Source organism: Saccopteryx leptura, chromosome 3 (assembly GCF_036850995.1).
Source record: "Saccopteryx leptura isolate mSacLep1 chromosome 3, mSacLep1_pri_phased_curated, whole genome shotgun sequence".
NCBI classification, from domain to species: domain Eukaryota; kingdom Metazoa; phylum Chordata; class Mammalia; order Chiroptera; family Emballonuridae; genus Saccopteryx; species Saccopteryx leptura.
The window spans coordinates 74227883-74247017 of NC_089505.1; the positions used below are offsets into that span (position 1 = coordinate 74227883).

General features: G+C 48.0%; 1 protein-coding gene and 1 non-coding gene across 2 annotated transcripts; both read right to left on the reverse strand.

Annotated features, from left to right (window-relative positions):
- Positions 1-3155: 3155 nt before the first annotated feature.
- Positions 3156-12304, reverse strand: LOC136398218 (cationic amino acid transporter 3-like). Its single transcript, XM_066372585.1, has 11 exons — positions 11929-12304; positions 10199-10354; positions 7137-7314; positions 6837-6949; positions 6458-6680; positions 5695-5834; positions 5489-5591; positions 5117-5319; positions 4204-4370; positions 3831-3939; positions 3156-3271 (listed from the first exon to the last, which is right to left on the reverse strand). The coding sequence occupies exons 1-11, from the start codon at positions 12299-12301 to the stop codon at positions 3156-3158; spliced, it is 1881 nt and encodes a 626-aa protein (XP_066228682.1). The 5' UTR covers positions 12302-12304.
- Positions 12305-16624: 4320 nt separating this feature from the next.
- LOC136401901 (U6 spliceosomal RNA) lies at positions 16625-16731 on the reverse strand. Its single transcript, XR_010750825.1, has one exon. It is a non-coding gene; the product is annotated as a U6 spliceosomal RNA (small nuclear RNA).
- Positions 16732-19135: the final 2404 nt, after the last annotated feature.

Here is a 19135-nt window from a genome sequence, read left to right on the forward strand (position 1 = left end):
GCTCATCACTTCTTCTCATGCTCCTCCCCCAACCCCTCACCTCTAGCAATGCTATTTTTCAGTGAAGAACTCTTTTCATCAACTCTGTTGGTTAACTCTAAAGGAATCTGGGGCAGAAAAACGGTCAGTGACACAATGTTATCTATCAATTATATCTCAGTAAAGTTAGGGGAAATAAAAATGATATCTCTGTATCAGTATGAAGTGAGCCACTTGTCTGTTGTTCTTTTCCTTAAAGTCTACCTTGTCTAATATTAGTACAGCTGTGCCAGCTTTCTTCTGTTACTGTTTGTATGATTTATCTTTTTTCTTCCTTTTACTTCCGACCTATTTGTGTTCTAATATTTAAAGTGTGACTATTGCCTGACCAGGTGGTAGCGCAGTAGATAGAGCATCAGACTGGGATGCAGAGGACCCAGGTTCGAAACTCCAAGGTCGCCAGCTTGAGCACGGGGTTCACTCACTCTGCTGTAGCCCCCCCGTCAAGGCACATATAAGAAAGCAGTCAGCCTGACCAGGCGGTGGTGCAGTGGATAGAGCGTCAGACTGGGATGCCGAGGACCCAGGTTCGAGACCCTGAGGTCGCCAGCTTAAGCTCAGGCTCATCTGGTTTGAGCAAAAAGCTCACCAACTTGGACCCAAGGTCGCTGGCTCAAGCAAGGGGTTACTTGGTCTGCTGAAGGCCCTCGGTCAAGGCACATATGAGAAGGCAATCAATGAACAACTAAGGTGTTGCAACAAAAAACTGATGATTGATGCTTCTCATCTCTCCCCATTCCTGTCTGTCTGTCCCTATCTATCCCTCTCTCTGACCCTCTCTCTGTCTCTGTAAAAAAAAAAAAAAAGAAGAAGAAGGCCTGACCTGTGGTGGCACAGTGGATAAAGCGTCAACCTGAGGTTGCTGGTTCAAAACCCTGGGCTTGCCTGGTCAAGGCACATATGGGAGTTGATGCTTCTTGCTCCTCCCCCTTCTCTCTCTCTCTCTCTCTCTCTCTCTTTCTCTCTCTCTCTCTCCCCTCTCTATAATGAATAAATAAAAAAAAAAAAAAGAAGAAAGCAATCAATGAACAACTAAGGTGCCGCAACAAAGAATTGCTGCTTCTCATCTCTCCCCCTTCCTGTCTGTCCATATCTGTCCCTCTCTGTCTCTGTCACAAAATAAAAATAAATAAATAATAAAGTTACTCTTGACCTGTGGTGGCACAGTGGATAAAGCGTTGACCTGGAAATGCTGAGGTCGCCGGTTCAAAACCCTGGGCTTGCCTGGTCAAGGCACATATGGGAGTTGATGCTTCCAACTCCTCCCCCACTTCTCTCTCTCTGTCTCTCCTCTCTCTCTCTGTCTCTCCCTGTCCTCTCTAAAATGAATAAATAAAAAAAATAAAAAAAAGTGCCTGACCAGGTGGTGGCGCAGTGGATAGAGCATCGGACTGGGATGCGGAAGGACCCAGGTTCGAGACCCCGAGGTCGCCAGTTTGGGCGCGGGCTCATCTGGCTTGAGCAAAGAGCTCGCCAGCTTGGACCCAAGGTCCCTGGCTCCAGCAGGGGGTTACTCCGTCTGCTGAAGGCCCGCGGTCAGGGCACGTGTGGGAAAGCAATCAATGAACAACTAAGAAGTCGCAACGCGCAACGAGAAACTGATGATTGATGCTTCTCATCTCTCTCCGTTCCTGTCTGTCTGTCCCTGTCTATCTCTGCCTCTGTAAAAAAAACAAAAAAACAAAAAAACGAAAAAAAAAAACGAAAAAAAAATAAAAAAAAGTTACTCTTGACACAAGGAATGTTGTGACAACATGCAACATGCACAGACCTAGAAGATATTATGCTAAGTAAAGTATGTCAGACAAAGAAAGACAAATACCATGACCTCACTATTATGCGGAATCTTTTCTTGTTTCTTAAAAAAAAATGTTTATTAAATTTATTGGGATGATGTTGCTTAATAAAGTTCTAAAAGTTTCACGTGCACAGTTCTATAATACATTCTCTGTAATTGCAGTGTGTGTTCACTACCTCAAGTCAAGTCTCCCTCGGTCACCATTTACCCCCCATACCCTTCTCCATCCCCTGTATATGGAATCTAAAACACAAAATCCATGAACAAACCAGAAACAGACCCATAGATACAGAGAATGAACTGACGGTGGCCAGACAGGAGGGGGTTTGAGGGGCTAGGTGAAAGGGTGAAGGGATCCAGAAGTTCAGATTGGTAGTCACAGAACAGTCATGGGGATGTACATTACAGCAGAGGGAATAGAATCAGTACTATTGTAAGAACAATGTACAGTGTCAGGGGGTCACTTCATACATTATGTAAACCGCTATACATCTGAAGCTAATAATTGTGAAAAAAACAAAAAAATTAAACATTAAAAGAAAGTGCAACCATCAACATGGAATATAGTTGAAACATGTCTTTTCTTCTAGGTGGTAACCTCTGTTTTCCCTGGAAATGGGCACAAGAGGGCACTTCTGTGAACACAATATTTAATTTTTTCTTGTAATTTTTGGTTGGTTATCTGTCATACTTGCTTTGTGAAAATTCACCTTTCTCCACACTTAAAAAGTATGCTCTTTAAAAAAAAAAGTATGTTCTTTTTTGTATGTATATTACACTTTTAAAAGTTTACTTTAAAATTATACCACATTGCCTAACTGGTGGTGGCGCAGTGGATAAAGCGTCCACCCACCACGCTGAGGTTGCCAGTTCGAAGCCCCCAGAGGTTGCTGGCTCTGAGCCCCGGCTCGTCAGCATGGAGTTGCCAGCTTGAGTGGGGGAATCATCCACATGATCCTAAAGCTCACCAGCTTGAGCCCAAAGGTCACTGGCATGAGAAGCCCAAGGTCACTGGCTTGAGCAAGGGGACACTGGCTTGCCCTGGTCAAGGACATAAGAGAAGCAATCAATGTACAACTAAAGTGAAAGCAACTACGAGTTGATACTCGTAGTTACCCTATTCCCTCTTATCTCTCTCAAAACAAAACAAGACACAAAACAAAACAAAGGATACCACATTGGAGGCATTTTCTGGCAATAAATCCAGAACTCTAAATACATCGCACCTTCACATGCCATATAGGCTGAAAGTCTCCACTGAAGCAGAAGATGCTTCCAGCATACAGAGGTCCCACAGCATCTACTTCCTGTGGTTAAACTAATTCGCAGTAGGGATGTTTTTGTCAAGAGTTTGAGAGTTTGAGGTTGGTGAGCGTTGATCTCTGGTTTTCTCCAAGCTGTGTCGGATCCCATAGCCAAAGTATATGGCAAATCCTAGGATAGAAATGAGATAACAAGAAGCAGGCCCTGGGCCGGTTGGCTCAGCGGTAGAGCGTCGGCCTGGTGTGCGGGGGACCTGGGTTCGATTCCTGGCCAGGGCACATAGGAGAAGCACCCATTTGCTTCTCCACCCCCACCCCCTCCTTCCTCTCTGTCTCTCTCTTCCCCTCCTGCAGCCAAGGCTCTATTGGAGCAAAGATGGCCCGGGCACTGGGGATGGCTCCTTGGCCTCTGCCCCAGGTGCCAGAGTGGCTCTGGTCACGGCAGAGCTACGCCCCGGAGGGGCAGAGCATCACCCCCTGGTGGGCAGAGCGTCGCCCCTGGTGGGTGTGCTGGGTGGATCCTGGTCGGGCGCATGCGTGAGTCTGTCTGACTATCTCTCCCCGTTTCCAGCTTCAGAAAAATACAAAAAAATAAATAAAAATTAAGAAGCAAAAGTGCCCAACAGGCCTCCTCTTATGGCATCTGAGACAGTTTCGGGGGGAAAGGTAGCAGGAAGAAGAGATTGGGTTGAGTCACCCAAAAGGGCTCTTTTTCCTAGAAAACTACTTACCAATCACCATCCAGATGCCAAATTGGGCCCAGGTTGTAGAGGTCATTTGCATCATCAAGTAATTATTCACAAAGATGCTGACCAGTGGGAGAACAGGCAAAGCAGGGACCTGTGGGCAAAGTCGGTAAGACCCTAAACACACCACATGCTTGGAAGGGAGACCCCCTTCTCCACTGGGTGGGAAGGGAGACTCCAGTCTCATTCAATGCCCACTCCTACCAGGTGTCCCACTGGATGTTCCTGGGTAGAGTGTGGATCAGGGAATGGTTCATGGGTTTTAGCAACCCCCATCCCCCACGTCTTCCTTGGTCCAGCAAAGTATGCAAAGTTCATTGTCTCAGGGTAGATAGTTTGGGGGCATAAAGTCACCTACCTTGAAGCGAAGGGGAGTTGGGTTCTGAGGCTGTCTCCAAATGATGAAAATGATCCCCATTATGAGCAGAAGCAGCAATGCAGTTACCGTTGTGCACACTGGGTCTCCAGAGACCAGATGACTGGGCCACTGGGCCAGTACCAGGCACAGGGCGGTCAGCAGGAGAGCTGCAAGGGTCAGGTAGAAGATCAGGTCCAACTTCAAGAGCCAAATGTGTCAAGACCTTGGTTCACATCCCACGCCCTAACTGCCCACATCAAGACATCAAAAAGAGCCATAAGCCCTGAATGTGTAGCTCCATTGGTTAAGAGCATCTTCCCGCCTGACCAGGCGGTGGCGCAGTGGATAGAGCGTCGGACTGGGATGCAGAGGACCCAGGTTCGAGACCCCGAGGTCGCCAGCTTGAGTGCAGGCTCATCCAGTTTGAGCAAAAAGCCCACCAGCTTGAACCCAGGGTCACTGGCTCCAGCAAAGGGTTACTCAGTCTGCTGAAGGCCCACAGTCAAGGCACATATGAGAAAGCAATCAATGAACAACTAAGGTGTTGCAACACGCAATGAAAAACTAATGATTGATGCTTCTCATCTCTCTCCGTTCCTGTCTGTCTGTCCCTGTCTATCCCTCTCTCTGACTCACTCTCTGTCTCTGTAAAAAAAAAAAAAAAAAAAAAAGAGCATCTTCCCAATATGCAAAGGTTGCGGGGTCAATCCCCAGTCAGGGCACGTACAGGAATTAATCAATGAATGTATTAGATTGATGTTTCTCTCTCCTCTGTTCCCTCTCTCTAAAATTAATAAATGAATTTTAAAAAGGGCTGTCTTATCTCCAAGATTCTTCCTCAGCTGCCAAAAGCACGCTACCCCCTTATCCTGTCAACTTCAGGACATCACCAAAGAGACAGCCCACTGCTCACCCAGCAGTAAGGCACATCCACAGACGATCTGGCCAGACTGCCGAGTGGGGATGTTGTTCACAGGGCTACACAGACTTTTTAGAGTCTTTGATATTCCTCCTTCAGGTACAGATTCCAAAGAATTTGCTTCATGTTCAAGCGTTGTCTCAATGATTTCCACTTCCATTTTCTCACTCTTGCTTAAATTCTGGTCTGGCTGGTACCTGAATTAGAGGTTTTAATTCAACATTCACACTAGCATCTACCCATCCAACACCAGGCAGCCAATCCACCTCTTCCCCACCTGGAGTGTAACCGTATGCTCAGGAGACAACATGAACCATCAACACGCATCCGTTCAAGACCCTCATTCAAGAGGCAGTGGAGTCTCACCTGAGGACAAGCACAGAAAAGGCCACCAGGGAGTAAGCCAGCAGGGTCCCAATGGACATGAGGTCCACAAGATCACTCAGCTCAAAGAGGAACGCCATGAATGCTACAATGAGGGTGCAAACAAGGTGGGGGAAAGGATGAGAACCCACTGGAAACATCCAAGTTCAGAAAATTGATCGAAAAAGGAGTGAGTTTTGTTGATTTACCTGCAAGAGTTCCAGAAACTATGGTGGCTACAATGGGGGTGCGCGTGCGTGCATAGACCCGGGCAAGCACTCGGAAGAGGAGCCCATCCTCCGCCATCGCAAAGATCACCCGAGGCATGGGGAACATGGAACCCAGGAGGCTGGAGGAGAGAATGAAATGTGTGAGGACATAAAGAGCAGGAAAAACAGGGCTTAAGGCAGGGGTCTCAAACTCGCGGCCCGCCGAACAATTTTGTGCGGCCCGCAGACTATTCCACGAAGTTCAAAATATTTTGGATAAAATTAAGTAAGCCTAGGGGATTAGTCTGTGGGCTGCACAAAATTGTTCGGCGGGCCGCGAGTTTGAGACCCCTGCAAGCTGTCTCTCCCTCTCTGTCTGTGCATCCGAGGACACTTGAGAATTAGAAATAGTCGGGACCTGACCAGGTGGTGGCACAGTGAATAGAGCATGGTGCTGGGACGTGGGGGACCCAGGCTCGAAACCCAAGGTCACCGGCTTGAGCATGGACTCATCATCTGGTTTGAGTCTCACCAGCTTGAACCCAAGATTGCTGGCTTGAGCAAGGGGTCATTCACTCTGCTGTAGCTCCCCACCCCCGATCAAGGCACATATGAGAAAGCAATCAATGCACAACTAAAGCACGACAACGAAGAATTGATACTTCTCATCTCTCTCCCTTCCAGTCTGTCTGTCCCTCTCTGTGTCTGTCTCTCTCGCAAAAAAAAAAAAAAAAAGAGACGGGAGAGAACTTTGGACACTGACCTGGATGAAAGAGCACAGAGGGTCCCAGCAGCCACGACATATCTGGCAGGGCCCCACCCAACAGAGAGGAAAGCCTGTGGCAAGGGGCTGTCAGAATTAATCTGGTAGTAGGGCACCATGAGAGTGAGCGCAGCCGAGACACCAAAATACGCCAAAAAGCAGATGAAGAGCGAGATCACAGTGCCCAGCGGGATGGAGCGCTGAGGGTTGCGGGCTTCTTCCCCTACGGGACGGGTGGAAGGGTTGGATCAGGAAAACATGCCTTCACACAATGCTCTTCCCTCAAACCTTCAAGAGCCAGCTAACCTTCTACCAACCCTGTGCCCAAGGACAGCCCAAATGGTGCCTATACCCCAAATGGAGTGGATGACCATGTTACCTGCAGTGGCAATGCAGTCAAAACCAACAAATGCATAGAAACACGTTGCTGCCCCACGGAGAATTCCGTCAAAGCCAAAAGGCACAAACCCTCCAGAGCCCAGAGGGCCCAAGCTATGGTGGAAAAAGAGATGAGAAAGAACATGGAGTCTTCAGCCATCTCTACTGGACCACAGTCAAGACCACAGTCCTGGACTCCCGTCCCCACCACCTGGACCCACCAGCCCAGACCTCTGCTCCCCACCATACTCCCAGCTCTGTGTCCCACACACGCGACTATGGCTAAGGGTGCCACCCTGACCTAGAGGTGTTATTGGATCCAAATTTGGCCAACTCATAGTCCTGTCTCGTGAGCTGCCAGTGGTGCAGGTCTCCCTTAATGAAGCCAGAGAGGACAACGAAGGTCAGAACCAGAAGGTTCACGCCTGTGAACATCTTGGTAACCAGGGCTGACTCACTCGCTCCCAGAACCAGTAAACCTGCGGAGAAGATGGAATAAAAAACTAGACAAGGGACTGACCAGGCGGTGGCGTAATGGATAGAGCATCGGACTGGGACACAAAGGACCAAGGTTCGAAAGCCCGAGGTTGCCAGCTTGAGCCCAACGTCGCTGGTTCAAGCAAGGGGTCACTTACTCTGCTATAGCCCCCTGGTCAAGGCACATGTGAGAAAGCAATCAATGAACAACTAAGGTGCCACAATGAAGAATTGATGCTTCTCATCTCCCTATCTCCCTTCCTGTTTGCTGTCTCTATCTGTCCCTCTCTCTCTCTGTCACACACACACACACACACACACACACACACACACACACACACACACACACACACACACTAGATAGGAAGCAGACTAGTAGTTTCCAGCAGCTGGCAGGGAACTGCTTAATGGGTACAAGGTTTCCTTTTATTTTTATTTTTTATTTTTATTTTTTTTTCATTTTTCTGAAGCTGGAAACAGGGAGAGACAGTCAGACAGACTCCCGCATGCGCCCGACCGGGATCTACCCGGCACGCCCACCAGGGGACGATGCTCTGCCCATCCTGGGCGTTGCCATGTTGCGACCAGAGCCACTCTAGCGCCTGAGGCAGAGGCCACAGAGCCATCCCCAGTGCCCGGGCCATCCTTGCTCCAATGGAGCCTTGGCTGCGGGAGGGGAAGAAAGAGACAGAGAGGAAAGCGCGGCGGAGGGGTGGAGAAGCAAATGGGCGCTTCTCCTGTGTGCCCTGGCCGGGAATCGAACCCGGGTCCTCCGCACGCTAGGCCGACGCTCTACCGCTGAGCCAACCGGCCAGGGCTACAAGGTTTCCTTTTGAAGTGACAAAAAAGTTCTGGAACTAGATGGTGATGATTGCACAACACTGTGAATGTACTAAGGGCCACCAAATTGAACACGTTAAAATGGTTGATTTCTGCCCTCGCCAGATAGCTCAGTTGGTTAAAGCACTGTCCTGATACGCAAAGGTTGCCGGTTCAATCCCTGGTCAGGGCACATACAGGAACAGATCAATGTTCCTGTCTCTCTCTCTCTCTCCCTTTCTCTCTCTCTAAAATCAATGAATAAATTTTAAAAATAAAATAAAATAAAATGGTTGAGTTCTTACTTTGGCAACCATCTTGCAGTATACACAGGTATCAAATTACTACACTGTACATCTTAACCGTTTTGAGTAGTGAGTTTTTTTCATGCTCGTTGATCCCTGGGAGTGAGTTTTGTTTGTTTTTTTTTCAAAAAATGAAATTAGGCTCTGGCCGGTTGGCTCAGTGGAAGAGCGTCGGCCTGGCGTGCGGGAGTCCCAGGTTCAATCCCCGGCCAGGGCACACAGAAGAAGCGCCCATCTGCTTCTCCACCCCTCCCCCTCTCCTTCCTCTCTGTCTCTCTCTTCCCCTCCCGCATTCCTGAGGCTCCATTGGAGCAAAGATGGCCCGGGTGCTGAGGATGGCTCTGTGGTCTCTGCCTCAGGCGCTAGAATGGATCTGGTTGCAACAGAGCCACGCCCCAGATGGGCAGAGCATCGCCCCCTGGTGGGCATGCTGGGTGGATCTTGGTTGGGCACATGCGGGAGTCTGACTGCCTCCCCATTTTCAACTTCAGAAAAATACAAAAAAAAAAAAAAGAAATTAGTTCCAGTTATAGTTTTATTAACTTAAAATCATGTTTGTTTGGCCTGACCAGGCGGTGGCGCAGTGGATAGAGCATTGGACTGGGATGCCGAGGACCCAGGTTCAAGACCCCGAGGTCGCCAGCTTGAGCGCGGGCTCATCTGGTTTGAGCAAAGCTCACCAGCTTGGACCCAAGGTTGCTGGCTTGAGCAAGGGGTTACTCGGTCTGCTGTAGCTCCACAGTCAAGGCACATATGAGAAAGCAATCAATGAACAACTAACGTGTTGCAACACACAATGAAAAACTAATGATTGATGCTTCTCATCTCTGTCCGCTCCTGTCTGTCTGTCCCTGTCTATCCCTCTCTGACTCACTCTCTGTCTCTGTAAAAAATAAATAAAAAATAAAATCATATTTGTTTGATAACCAATTTATGGAAACAAGGAAAACATACATTTACCTTTTTTTAATGTTGCCTTACACATTTTTTTTTTTTTACAGAGAGAGGGATAGATAGGGACAGACAGAAATGGAGAGAGATGAGAAGCATCAATTATCAGTTTTTCATTGATTGCTTTCTCATATATGCCTTGACCAGGGGAGGGCTACAGTAGACTGAGTGACCCCCTTGCTCAAGCCAGCGACCTTGGGTCCAAGCTGGTGAGCTTTGCTCAAACCAGATGAGACCGTGCTCAAGCTGGCAACCTCGGGGTCTCGAACCTGGGTCCTCCACATCCCAGTCTGACGCTCTATCCACTGCGCCACCGCCTGGTCAGGCACTGGAGGAAATAATTTTACATTCTGTAAATTTCACCTCAATTTTTTTTAAAAGTTAAATGAAATAATTTTTAAAGACTTTAGTCTTAGTACAGAGGAAGAAACTTGTTTGTTTAGGTCAATAGTTCTCAGCTGGAGGTGACTTTGACCCCCAAGGGACATTTGACAATGTCTGGAGATATTTTGATTGTCCTATTTGAGGGGGTGGACACCACTAGTGACTAGATCATTCTAGATTCACTCAATAGCTGACAAGGATCACTCCACACCAAAAAAAATTAAAAATAAAATAATAAAATAAAATGCCAAGTTCCAAGGGTGGGAAACAATGGCCTACCTCTTGCTTTCCTGTCTCTCCTACCACAAATCCTCCTTTCTTGGCCTCAAATGCCTCCCACCCACCCTTTTGCCACCTCCAAGACTTTCCCATCTCAGCTCCCCTCCCTACCCCACTCATCCCATCCTGTCCCTGACCCCTGCCTCACCGGTGAGCAGCAGCACCAGGCCCAGCGAGAGAAAGTCAAGGTACTTGGCCAGGTGGGGCACATGCAGAGACACACTGCCCTGCAGCACCTGAGAGATGCGGTTCCCGGTCAGGCTGTCGACGGCAGAACTCCAGGCCCTGGCCACACTGGCGCTCCCTGCAGGGCAGAAGAAGTCACATTCATGGGCAAACAGTCTGCACCCCCGCCAGGCACCCTGAGATATATTTTTGGCTAAAGCAAAGATACAAAATACCTAATCTCAAAAGAGTTTCTTCTTCTCATGGGGTGGGGAGAGTAGACACAGGTGTTTCACAAAACAGGTAAACTATTTAATATATTAGAAAGAAATCAATGTTATGCAAGAAAAGAGAACAGAGAACCCTGGCCAGGTAGCTCAGTTGGTTATAGCTTCATCCCGATACACCAAGGTTGCAGATTCAATTCCAGGTCAGAGCCCATACAAGAATCAACGAATGAGGCCCTGGCCGGTTGGCTCAGCGGTAGAGCATCGGCCTGGCGTACGGGGGACCCGGGTTTGATTCCCGGCCAGGGCACACAGGAGAAGCGCCCATTTGCTTCTCCACCCCCACCCCCTTCTTCCTCTCTGTCTCTCTCTTCCCCTCCCGCAGCCAAGGCTCCATTGGAGCAAAGATGGCCTGGGCGCTGGGGACAGCTCCTTGGCCTCTGCCCCAGGCGCTAGAGTGGCTCTGGTGGCGGCAGAGCGACGCCCCAGAGGGGCAGAGCATCGCCCCCTGGTGGGCAGAGCGTCGCCCCTGGTGGGCGTGCCGGGTGGATCCCGGTCCGGCGCATGCGGGAGTCTGTCTGACTGTCTCTCCCCATTTCCAGCTTCAGAAAAATACAAAAAAAAAAAAAAGAATCAACGAATGAATGCTTAATGAGTGAAGCAATGGATTGATGTTTCTCTTTCTCTACTTCCTTTCTAAAATCAATCAGTCAATCAATAGGAAAGAAAACGGAAGCCCTGGCTGGTTGGCTCAGTAGTAGAGTATCGGCTGGGCATGTGGAAGTCTCGGGTTCAATTCCCAGCCAGGGTACACAGGAGAAGTGTCCATCTGCTTCTCCACCCTTCTACTTCTCCTTTCTCTCTATCTCTCTCTTCTCCTCCCGCAGCCAAAGCTCTATTGGAGCAAAGTTGGCCCTGGCGCTGAGAATGGCTCCATGGCCTCCACCTCAGGTGCTAGAATGGCTCCGATTGCAGTAGAGCAACAGCCCAGATGGGCAGAGCATCACCCCCTAGTGGGCATGCCAGGTGGATCCCAGTTGGGCGCATACAGGAGTCTGTCTGCCTCCCTGCTTCTCACGTCAGAAAAGTAAACAAAAAAAAGAAGAAGAAGAAAGAAAATGAAGTGGGACCTAGAGAGCTGTGAGATAAGAGTTGAAATTTTAAATTAGATAGTCAGCGGAAAACCCCTGAGGCCAACAGCTGAGCAAAGACCTCTCAGAGATGAGGGAGTGAGCCCTGGGGAACACATTTCTTCCCCAATTCCTACTGTTCTCATTTCTTTCTCGTTCTTGTTTCAATCACCTAAGGGGAATAAGACAGAGTTGACTAGAATGAAGTTTGGAGGTTTTCCTGACACTATTCTTCATGTCTTGGCACAAGGTGGATAACACAAAGTGTCCATGAATGAGGGTGAAGACCCCAATCCCCCCTCCTATTTTCCTGATCTGAGTTCCTTGTTTTCCTTGCACTGGCCCCGTCATCTCACCAATGACATAGGAGAGTATGAGGGTCCATCCAGTGACAAAGGCACACAGTTGTCCCACCGTGATGTAGCTGTAGAGATACGCAGAACCGGAGCATGGTACCCGGGCCCCAAATTCCGCGTAGCAGAGCCCAGACAACACAGAAGTCAGGGCAGCCACCAGGAAGCACAGAACAATCGCTGGGCCAGCTTTGTCCTTGGCTACTTCACCAGCCAGGATGTACACGCCAGCGCCCAGGGTGCTGCCCACACCCAAGGCCACCAGATCCAAGGTGCTCAGGCAACGGGCCAGATGGTTCTCAGACCTCTCCTTCAGCTCCAGGGGCCGACGGCGAACCAGCTTCTGACCAAATTGACGAACATGTTGAAACAGCATCCTGGATGACCTTGAGGCTTAGGTCTGCAGAGAAAACAAGACTGAAAGCCATCAAGCATGTTCATCCACTCTTGGCCATAGAAGACCAATTCCAAAGGGCGATGGTAAAAGAATATATTGGATAGGTCGTTCATGTCTGAGTTTTGGTTTCTTCAAATGTAAATAAGACTTGCCTGACCATGCGATGGCGCAGTGGATAAAGCGTTGGACTGGGACGTGGAGAACCCAGGTTCGAAACCCCGAGGTGGCCAGCTTGAGTGCAGGCTCCTCTGGTTTGAGCAAAGCTTACCAGCTTGAGCCCAAGGTCGCTGGCTTGAGCAAGGGGTCACTTGGTCTGCCGTAGCTGCCCCCCCCCCCCCCCGTCAAGGCACATATGAGAAAGCAATCAATGAACAACTAAGGTGTCGCAATGAAGAATTGATGCTTCTCATCTCTCTCCCTTCCTGTCTTTCTATCCCTATCTGTCCCTCACTCTGTCTCTTTGTCTCTGTCACACACACACACACAAAAATGTAAATAAGACTTTTAGTACATTTCAACATTACTGGAAAGGTTGTTTGAAGAGAGAAGGAAAAGCTTCCAGTATAAAGCACACAGTATCTGCTCAATTGATATGAGTGGTATGGATAAGAAGACTGATTTTATTTTTTTCAGATTTTATTCATTGATTTTAGAGAGAGGAGAGAGAGAGTGAGAGAAAGGCAGGGGGGAGGAGCGGGAAGCATCTCATAGTTGCTTCTCGTATGTGCCTTTACCGGGCAAGCTGGGGGTTTCAAACTGGCTACCTCAACATTCCAGGTTGACACTTTAGCCACTGTGCCTCCACAGGTCAGGAAAGAAGGCTGATTTTTGAAGCCATATTACCCAGGTTCAAATCCAGCTCTACCCTGTATCAGCTGTCTGATTCTTCACAAGCTACAGACCACTCTGCCCTCTCTCCCTCTGTTAAACAGAGGAAAAGCTTCTTATTATTATTTCCTCCCATCCTGGATAGGTGCCCATAAGGCTCGGCAATAAGACAGCTCACAGGCCTGGCTAGGCGACGCAGTGGTTAGAACGTCAGACTGGGATGTGGAAGGACCCAGGTTCGAGACCCCAAGGTCGCCAGCTTGAGCGCAGGCTCATCTGGTTTGAGCAAAAGCTCACCAGCTTGGACCCAAGGTCATTGGCTCGAGCAAGGGGTTACTCGGTCTGCTGAAGGCCCACAGTCAAGGCACATATGAGAAAGCAATCAATAAACAACTAAGGTGTCGCAATCACCTTAGTTGCGAGAGAGAGAGATGCTTCTCATCTCTCTCCGTTCCTGTCTGTCCCTATCTATCCCTCTCTCTGTCTCTCTCTCTCTCTCTCTCTGTCCCTGTAAAAAAAATAAATAAATAAAAAAGGGACAGCTCACAGGCCACATTTCCCAACCATGGACCCTGAAACTCGACAGCTTTCCGGGGTTTTTTTGTTTTTGTTTTGGAGTGAAATGGGTTTGGCATTTGGAGCTGGGGTAGAAAGAGATGGAATTTGTAGGGAGGGAGAGATTCTAGGCCAGCTCAGAGAAAGCATCAAACCAGAATGGCCTTCCAGTGGCCATAAGAGAGGGAGGCCTACTATTGAATCTCGATCAGAAATGACAGGACCTTATCTCCTACCTATTTAAGGCCTGGAATGTCTACACTACAGCCCTCGGCAGGGGCAGGAAAAAAAAACTTTTTTTTTTTTTTTTTTTTACAGAGACAGAGAGTGAGTCAGAGAGAGGGATAGACAGGGACAGACAGACAGGAATGGAGAGATGAGAAGCATCAATCATTAGTTTTTTGTTGCGCGTTGCGACACCTTAGTTGTTCATTGATTGCTTTCTCATATGTGCCTTGACCACGGGCCTTCAGCAGACCGAGTAACCCCTCGCTCGAGCCAGTGACCTTGGTCCAAGCTGGTGAGCTTTGCTCAAACCAGATAAGCCCACGCTGGCGACCTCGGGGTCTCGAACCTGGGTCCTCTGCATCCCAGTCCGATATTCCATCCACTACGCCACCGCCTGGTCAGGCAGGAAAAAACCTTTTAAAGGGGGGAAATTTTGTCACAGGCTACATTTAATGAACCTTGAGGACAGTATGCTAAGTGAAATAAACCCATCACAAAAAGACAAGTACGGTCCGGTCCGATTCTAATTCTCTGAATTGCTTAGTCACAAACAGAAAGGAGCATGGTGGGGGGCTGGGTGAAGAAGGTAGAGGGATTGAGAAGTGCAGGTCGCAGTCTCAGAACAGTCACAGGGATATAAAGTGAAGCACAGGGAAAAGTCAGTAATATTGTAATAACTCTGTGCGGTGCTAGGGGAGTGGGGGTGGAACCAGCTTATCAGAAGGATCACTTCATAAGTTATGTAAATGTCTAATCACTGTGCTGTGTACCTGAAACTAATATAAATTGAATGTGAATTGTAATTTAAAAATTTTAAGAAGCAAAAAAACAAACAAACAAACAAAAAAGACCACCAAAAAACGTAAAAATGGTGGTTGTAGGGGCTGAGAGGAGTAATGGAGCGTTACTGTTCGAGCAAGGGGTTACTCGGTCTGCTGAAGGCCCGCGGTCAAGGCACATATGAGAAAGCAATCAATGAACAACTAAGGTGTCCCAACGAAAAACTGATGATTGATGCTTCTCATCTCTCTCTGTTCCTGTCTGTCTGTCCCTATCTATCCCTCTCTCTGACTCTCTCTCTCTGTCTCTGAATAAAAAATAAAAAATAAATAGATATGGAGTTTCCGTTTTGTAAAACGAGTAAGAGTTCTGGAGATTGGTGCGCAACAATGTCAATACACTTCACAGTACTGAATTGTACACTTAAAAATAGTTAAGATGGCCTGACCTGACCTGTGGTGGTGCAGTGGATAAAGTGTTGACCTGGAACTCTGAGGTTGCCAGTTCGAAACCCCAGGCTTGCCTGGACAAGGCACATATGGGAGTTGATGCTTCCTGTTCCTTCCCCCTTCTCTCTCTCCTCTCTCTCTAAAAATAAATAAATTAAAAAAAATTTTTTTTAAAAAAATAGTTAAGCCTGACCTGTGGTGGCGCAGTGGATAAAGCATCAACCTGGAATGCTGAGGTTGCCGGTTCGAAACCCTGGGCTTGCCTGGCCAAGGCACATATGGGAGTTGATGCTTCCTGCTCCTCCCCCCTTTCTCTTTCTCTCTCTCATTCTCTTCCCTCTATAAAGGAATAAATTTAAAAAAAAATAGTTAAGATGAAAAAAAAATAGTTAAGATGCCCTGGCTGGACATCTTAGTTGGTTGGAGTGTTTGTTGTCCAGATAGGCCAAGGTTGTAAATTCAATCCCCCAATCAGGACCCATACAAAAATCAACCAATAAATAAGTGGAGCAACAAATGGATGTTTCTCTCTCTCTCTCTAAAATCAATAATTTTTATTTTATTTTAGATAATCAATTTTGCCTGGCTTATGATGGCGTAGTGGGGTCAAGTGTCAACCTGGAACTCTGAGGTCACCGATTTGAAATCCTGAGCTTGCCAGGTCAAGACACATACAATAGGCAACCAATGAACAACTAAAGTGAAGCAACTATGAGTTGATGCTTATTGCTTCTCCTCCAGCCCCTCGTAAAATCAATAAATAAAATCTTTAAGACCTGACCTGTGGTGGCGCAGTGGATAAAGCATCAACCTGGAATGTTGAGGTTGCCGGTTTGAAACCCTGGCCTTGCCTGGTCAAGGCACACAAGGGAGTTGATGCTTCTGGCTCCTCCCCCTCCTCTCTCTATCTCTCTCTCTCTCTCCCCCTCTCCTCTCTAAAATGAATAAACAAAATCTTTTTAAAAATCTTTAGAAAGAAAGAAAGGATCATCAATTTTACATTATGTGTATTCTACCACAATTTTTAAAAGTTTTCCTTTTTAAAAAAAAATTTTTTTTAGAAAGAGGGGAGGGGGAAGAAAGAGAGAGAGAGAGAGAGATACAATAAAATGGATGGACAGAGAGACAGACGGGGGGGGGGGGGGTAGAAGGGTAGCATCAAGTTTTTTTTTATATGTGCCTTGACCAGGCAAACCGCGGGTTTCGAACCAGCAACCTCAGCGTTCCAGGTCGACGCTTTATCCACTGCGCCACCACCGGTCAAACAAAAATATTTTTTGTTTATTGATTTTAGAGAGCGAGAAGGAATGTGAAGCATCAACTCCTTATCATTGCTTCTGGTAAGTGCCTTGACCTTTGAACCGGCAACCTCAGCATTCCAAGACCAGGCTCTACCCCCTACATCACCACAGGCCAGGCTATTCTACCACAAATAGGTTTTTTTGTTTGTTTGTTTGTTTTTTTAAATATGGAACGCTTCACGAATTTGCGTGTCATCCTTGTGCAGGAGCCATGCTAATTTTCTCTGTATCGTTCCAATTTTAGTATATGTGCTCCCGAAGCGAGCACAACTAGGTTTTTAATGCTGCCAATAACAATAGAGTTGACAGTTATTACTGTACATTTTATGTGTATTTTACCACTCTTCTTTTTATTTTTATTTATTTTTTTTAATCCATTTTTTTTAGAGAGGAGAGAGAGGTAGAGAGAGAGAAGGGGGGAGGAGCTGGAAGCATCAACTCCCATATGTGCCTTGACCAGGCAAGCCCAGGGTTTCGAACCGGTGACCTCAGCGTTTCCAGGTCGACGCTTTATCCACTGAGCCACCACAGGTCAGGCCAACTTCTTTTTAAAAACTGTTGATGGAGTAACAGTCACCCAGCTTCATACACTTATGGGGTGTAAGAAATCAACACAGCTTGACCAGGCGGTGGCACCGTGGATGGAGCGACGGACTGGGATGCAAAGGACCCAGGTTTGAAACCCGGAGGTCACAGGCTTGAGCGCGGGCTCACCAGCTTTAGCGAGGAGTCGCTGGCTTGAGCGTGGGATCATAGACGTGACCCCAGGATGCCTGGCTTGAGCAAGGGGTCACTTGCTCTGCTGTAGCTCCCCCCCCCCTCCCCGCGTCAAGGCACATAGGAGAAAGCAATCGGTGAACAACTAAGGTGCTGCAATGAAGAACTGATGTTTCTCATCTCTCTCCCTTCCTCTCTGTCTGTCCCTATCTGTCCCTCCCTCTGACTCTCTCTGTCAAAAAAAGAAAAAAAAAAAAAATCAGCCCATATAAGAACCCGAGATCAAGGGCCCATCCCTCGTAAAACCCTGCATAAATAACCTTTTCTTTGCACAGGAATCCAAACAACCAGCCTCAGAGCCTATGGACACTCCTCCGGTCTCACCCACCCCCACCCCTGTTCACACACACACGCGGCTCCCGGTTCCTTGTTTCATCTGGAAAATGGGTCTTTTCTACCTTTGAAGGGGAGCCTGGCTGAGCAACTTAACAGCACGGGCTTGAAAGACCGAGGTGTCTGGGAACATCTGATCGCGCCTTGTCTCCTACAGAGGAAGGGTCCCCCGGACTTACCAGACTGTGGGAGAGGACCCTCGATCACTGGCTCGCAGTCCGCGAGTTTGAGTTCAGATAGGTGGAGCTGGAGCTGATAACTATCTCTGAAACCAGGGCTGGAAACACAGAAAAGACGACTTTCCCGCCGGTGGGCGGGGCCAGGCGCCAACGCTGTGAAGCTATCCGACCCTGAGGCTTCTGTTTTGAAAGGCAGTGCTCTTGAGATTTTTTTTTTTTTTTTTGGGGGGGGGGGGGGCAGAGACTGAGAGAGTCAGAGAGAAGGACAGATAGGGACAGACAGACAGGGAAAGAGAGACATGAGAAACATCAATTCTTCGTTGCGGCTCCTTAGTTGTTCATTGATTTATTTCTCATATGTGCCTTGACTGGGGGGGCTACAGCAGACCGAGTGACCCCTTGCTTGAGCCAGCGACCTTGGGCTCAAGCTGGTGAGCCTTGGTCAAACCCGATGAGCCCGCGCTCAAATTGGGGACCTTGGGGTCTCAAACCTGGGTCCTCCGCGTCCCAGTCCGGTGCTCTATCCACTGCACCACCGCCTGGTCAGGCTGCTCTGAGATTTTTTTAAATTGTCGTAAAATACATAGAATATAAAATTTCCCATATGAACCATTTTATTTATTCATTTATTAGAGTGGGGGGAGACATTGATTCATTGTTTCACTTATTTAGGCATTCATTGGTTGATTCCTTGATGTGCCCTGATCCGGAATGGAACCCACAAATTTGTCATATCAGAGATGATGCAATAACCAACTGAACTACCCTGCCGGGGTGCATCTGAACACTTTTAAAAAGTGGAGTATTTGGTCCCTGGCCGGTTGGCTCAGCGGTAGAGCGTCGGCCTGGCGTGTAGAAGTCCCGGGTTCGATTCCCGGCCAGGGCACACAGGAGAAGCGCCCATTTGCTTCTCCACCCCTCCCCCTCTCCTTCCTCTCTGTCTCTCTCTTCCCCTGCCCGCAACCGAGGCTCCATTGGAGCAAAGATGGCCCGGGCGCTGGGGATGGCTCCTTGGCCTCTGCCCCAGGCGCTACAGTGGCTCTGATCTCGGCAGAGCATCGCCCCCTGGTGGGCAGAGCGTCGCCCCCTGGTGGGCGTGCCGGGTGGATCCCGGTCGGGCGAATGCAGGAGTCTGTCTGACTGTCTCTCCCGGTTTCTAGCTTCAGAAAAAAAAAAAAAGAAAAAAAAAATTAAAAAAAAGAAAAGAAAAAAAAATTTAAAAAAAAAAGTGGAGTATTTGGTAGTGTTAAGCGCATGCACATCGTTGTGTCCTCACATTCCAGAATTCTTTTTTTTTTTTTAATTTTTTAAAGACTTTATTTATTCATTTCAGAGAGAGAAGAGAGAGAGAGAGAGAGAGAAGGGAAGAGCAGGAAGCATCAA

Coding starts and splice junctions, on each gene's coding strand:
- LOC136398218 (XM_066372585.1), bottom strand. CDS start 12,301: ATGCTGTTTCAACATGTTCGTCAATTTGGTCAGAAGCTGGTTCGCCGT. Junction 5,835..6,457: donor CTCTGTGCTCTTTCATCCAG/GTCAGTGTCCAA, acceptor TCTCTCCTCCAG/CCTCCTGGGTTCCATGTTCC. Junction 4,371..5,116: donor TGGATGTGCCTTACTGCTGG/GTGAGCAGTGGG, acceptor TGACCCTTGCAG/CTCTCCTGCTGACCGCCCTG.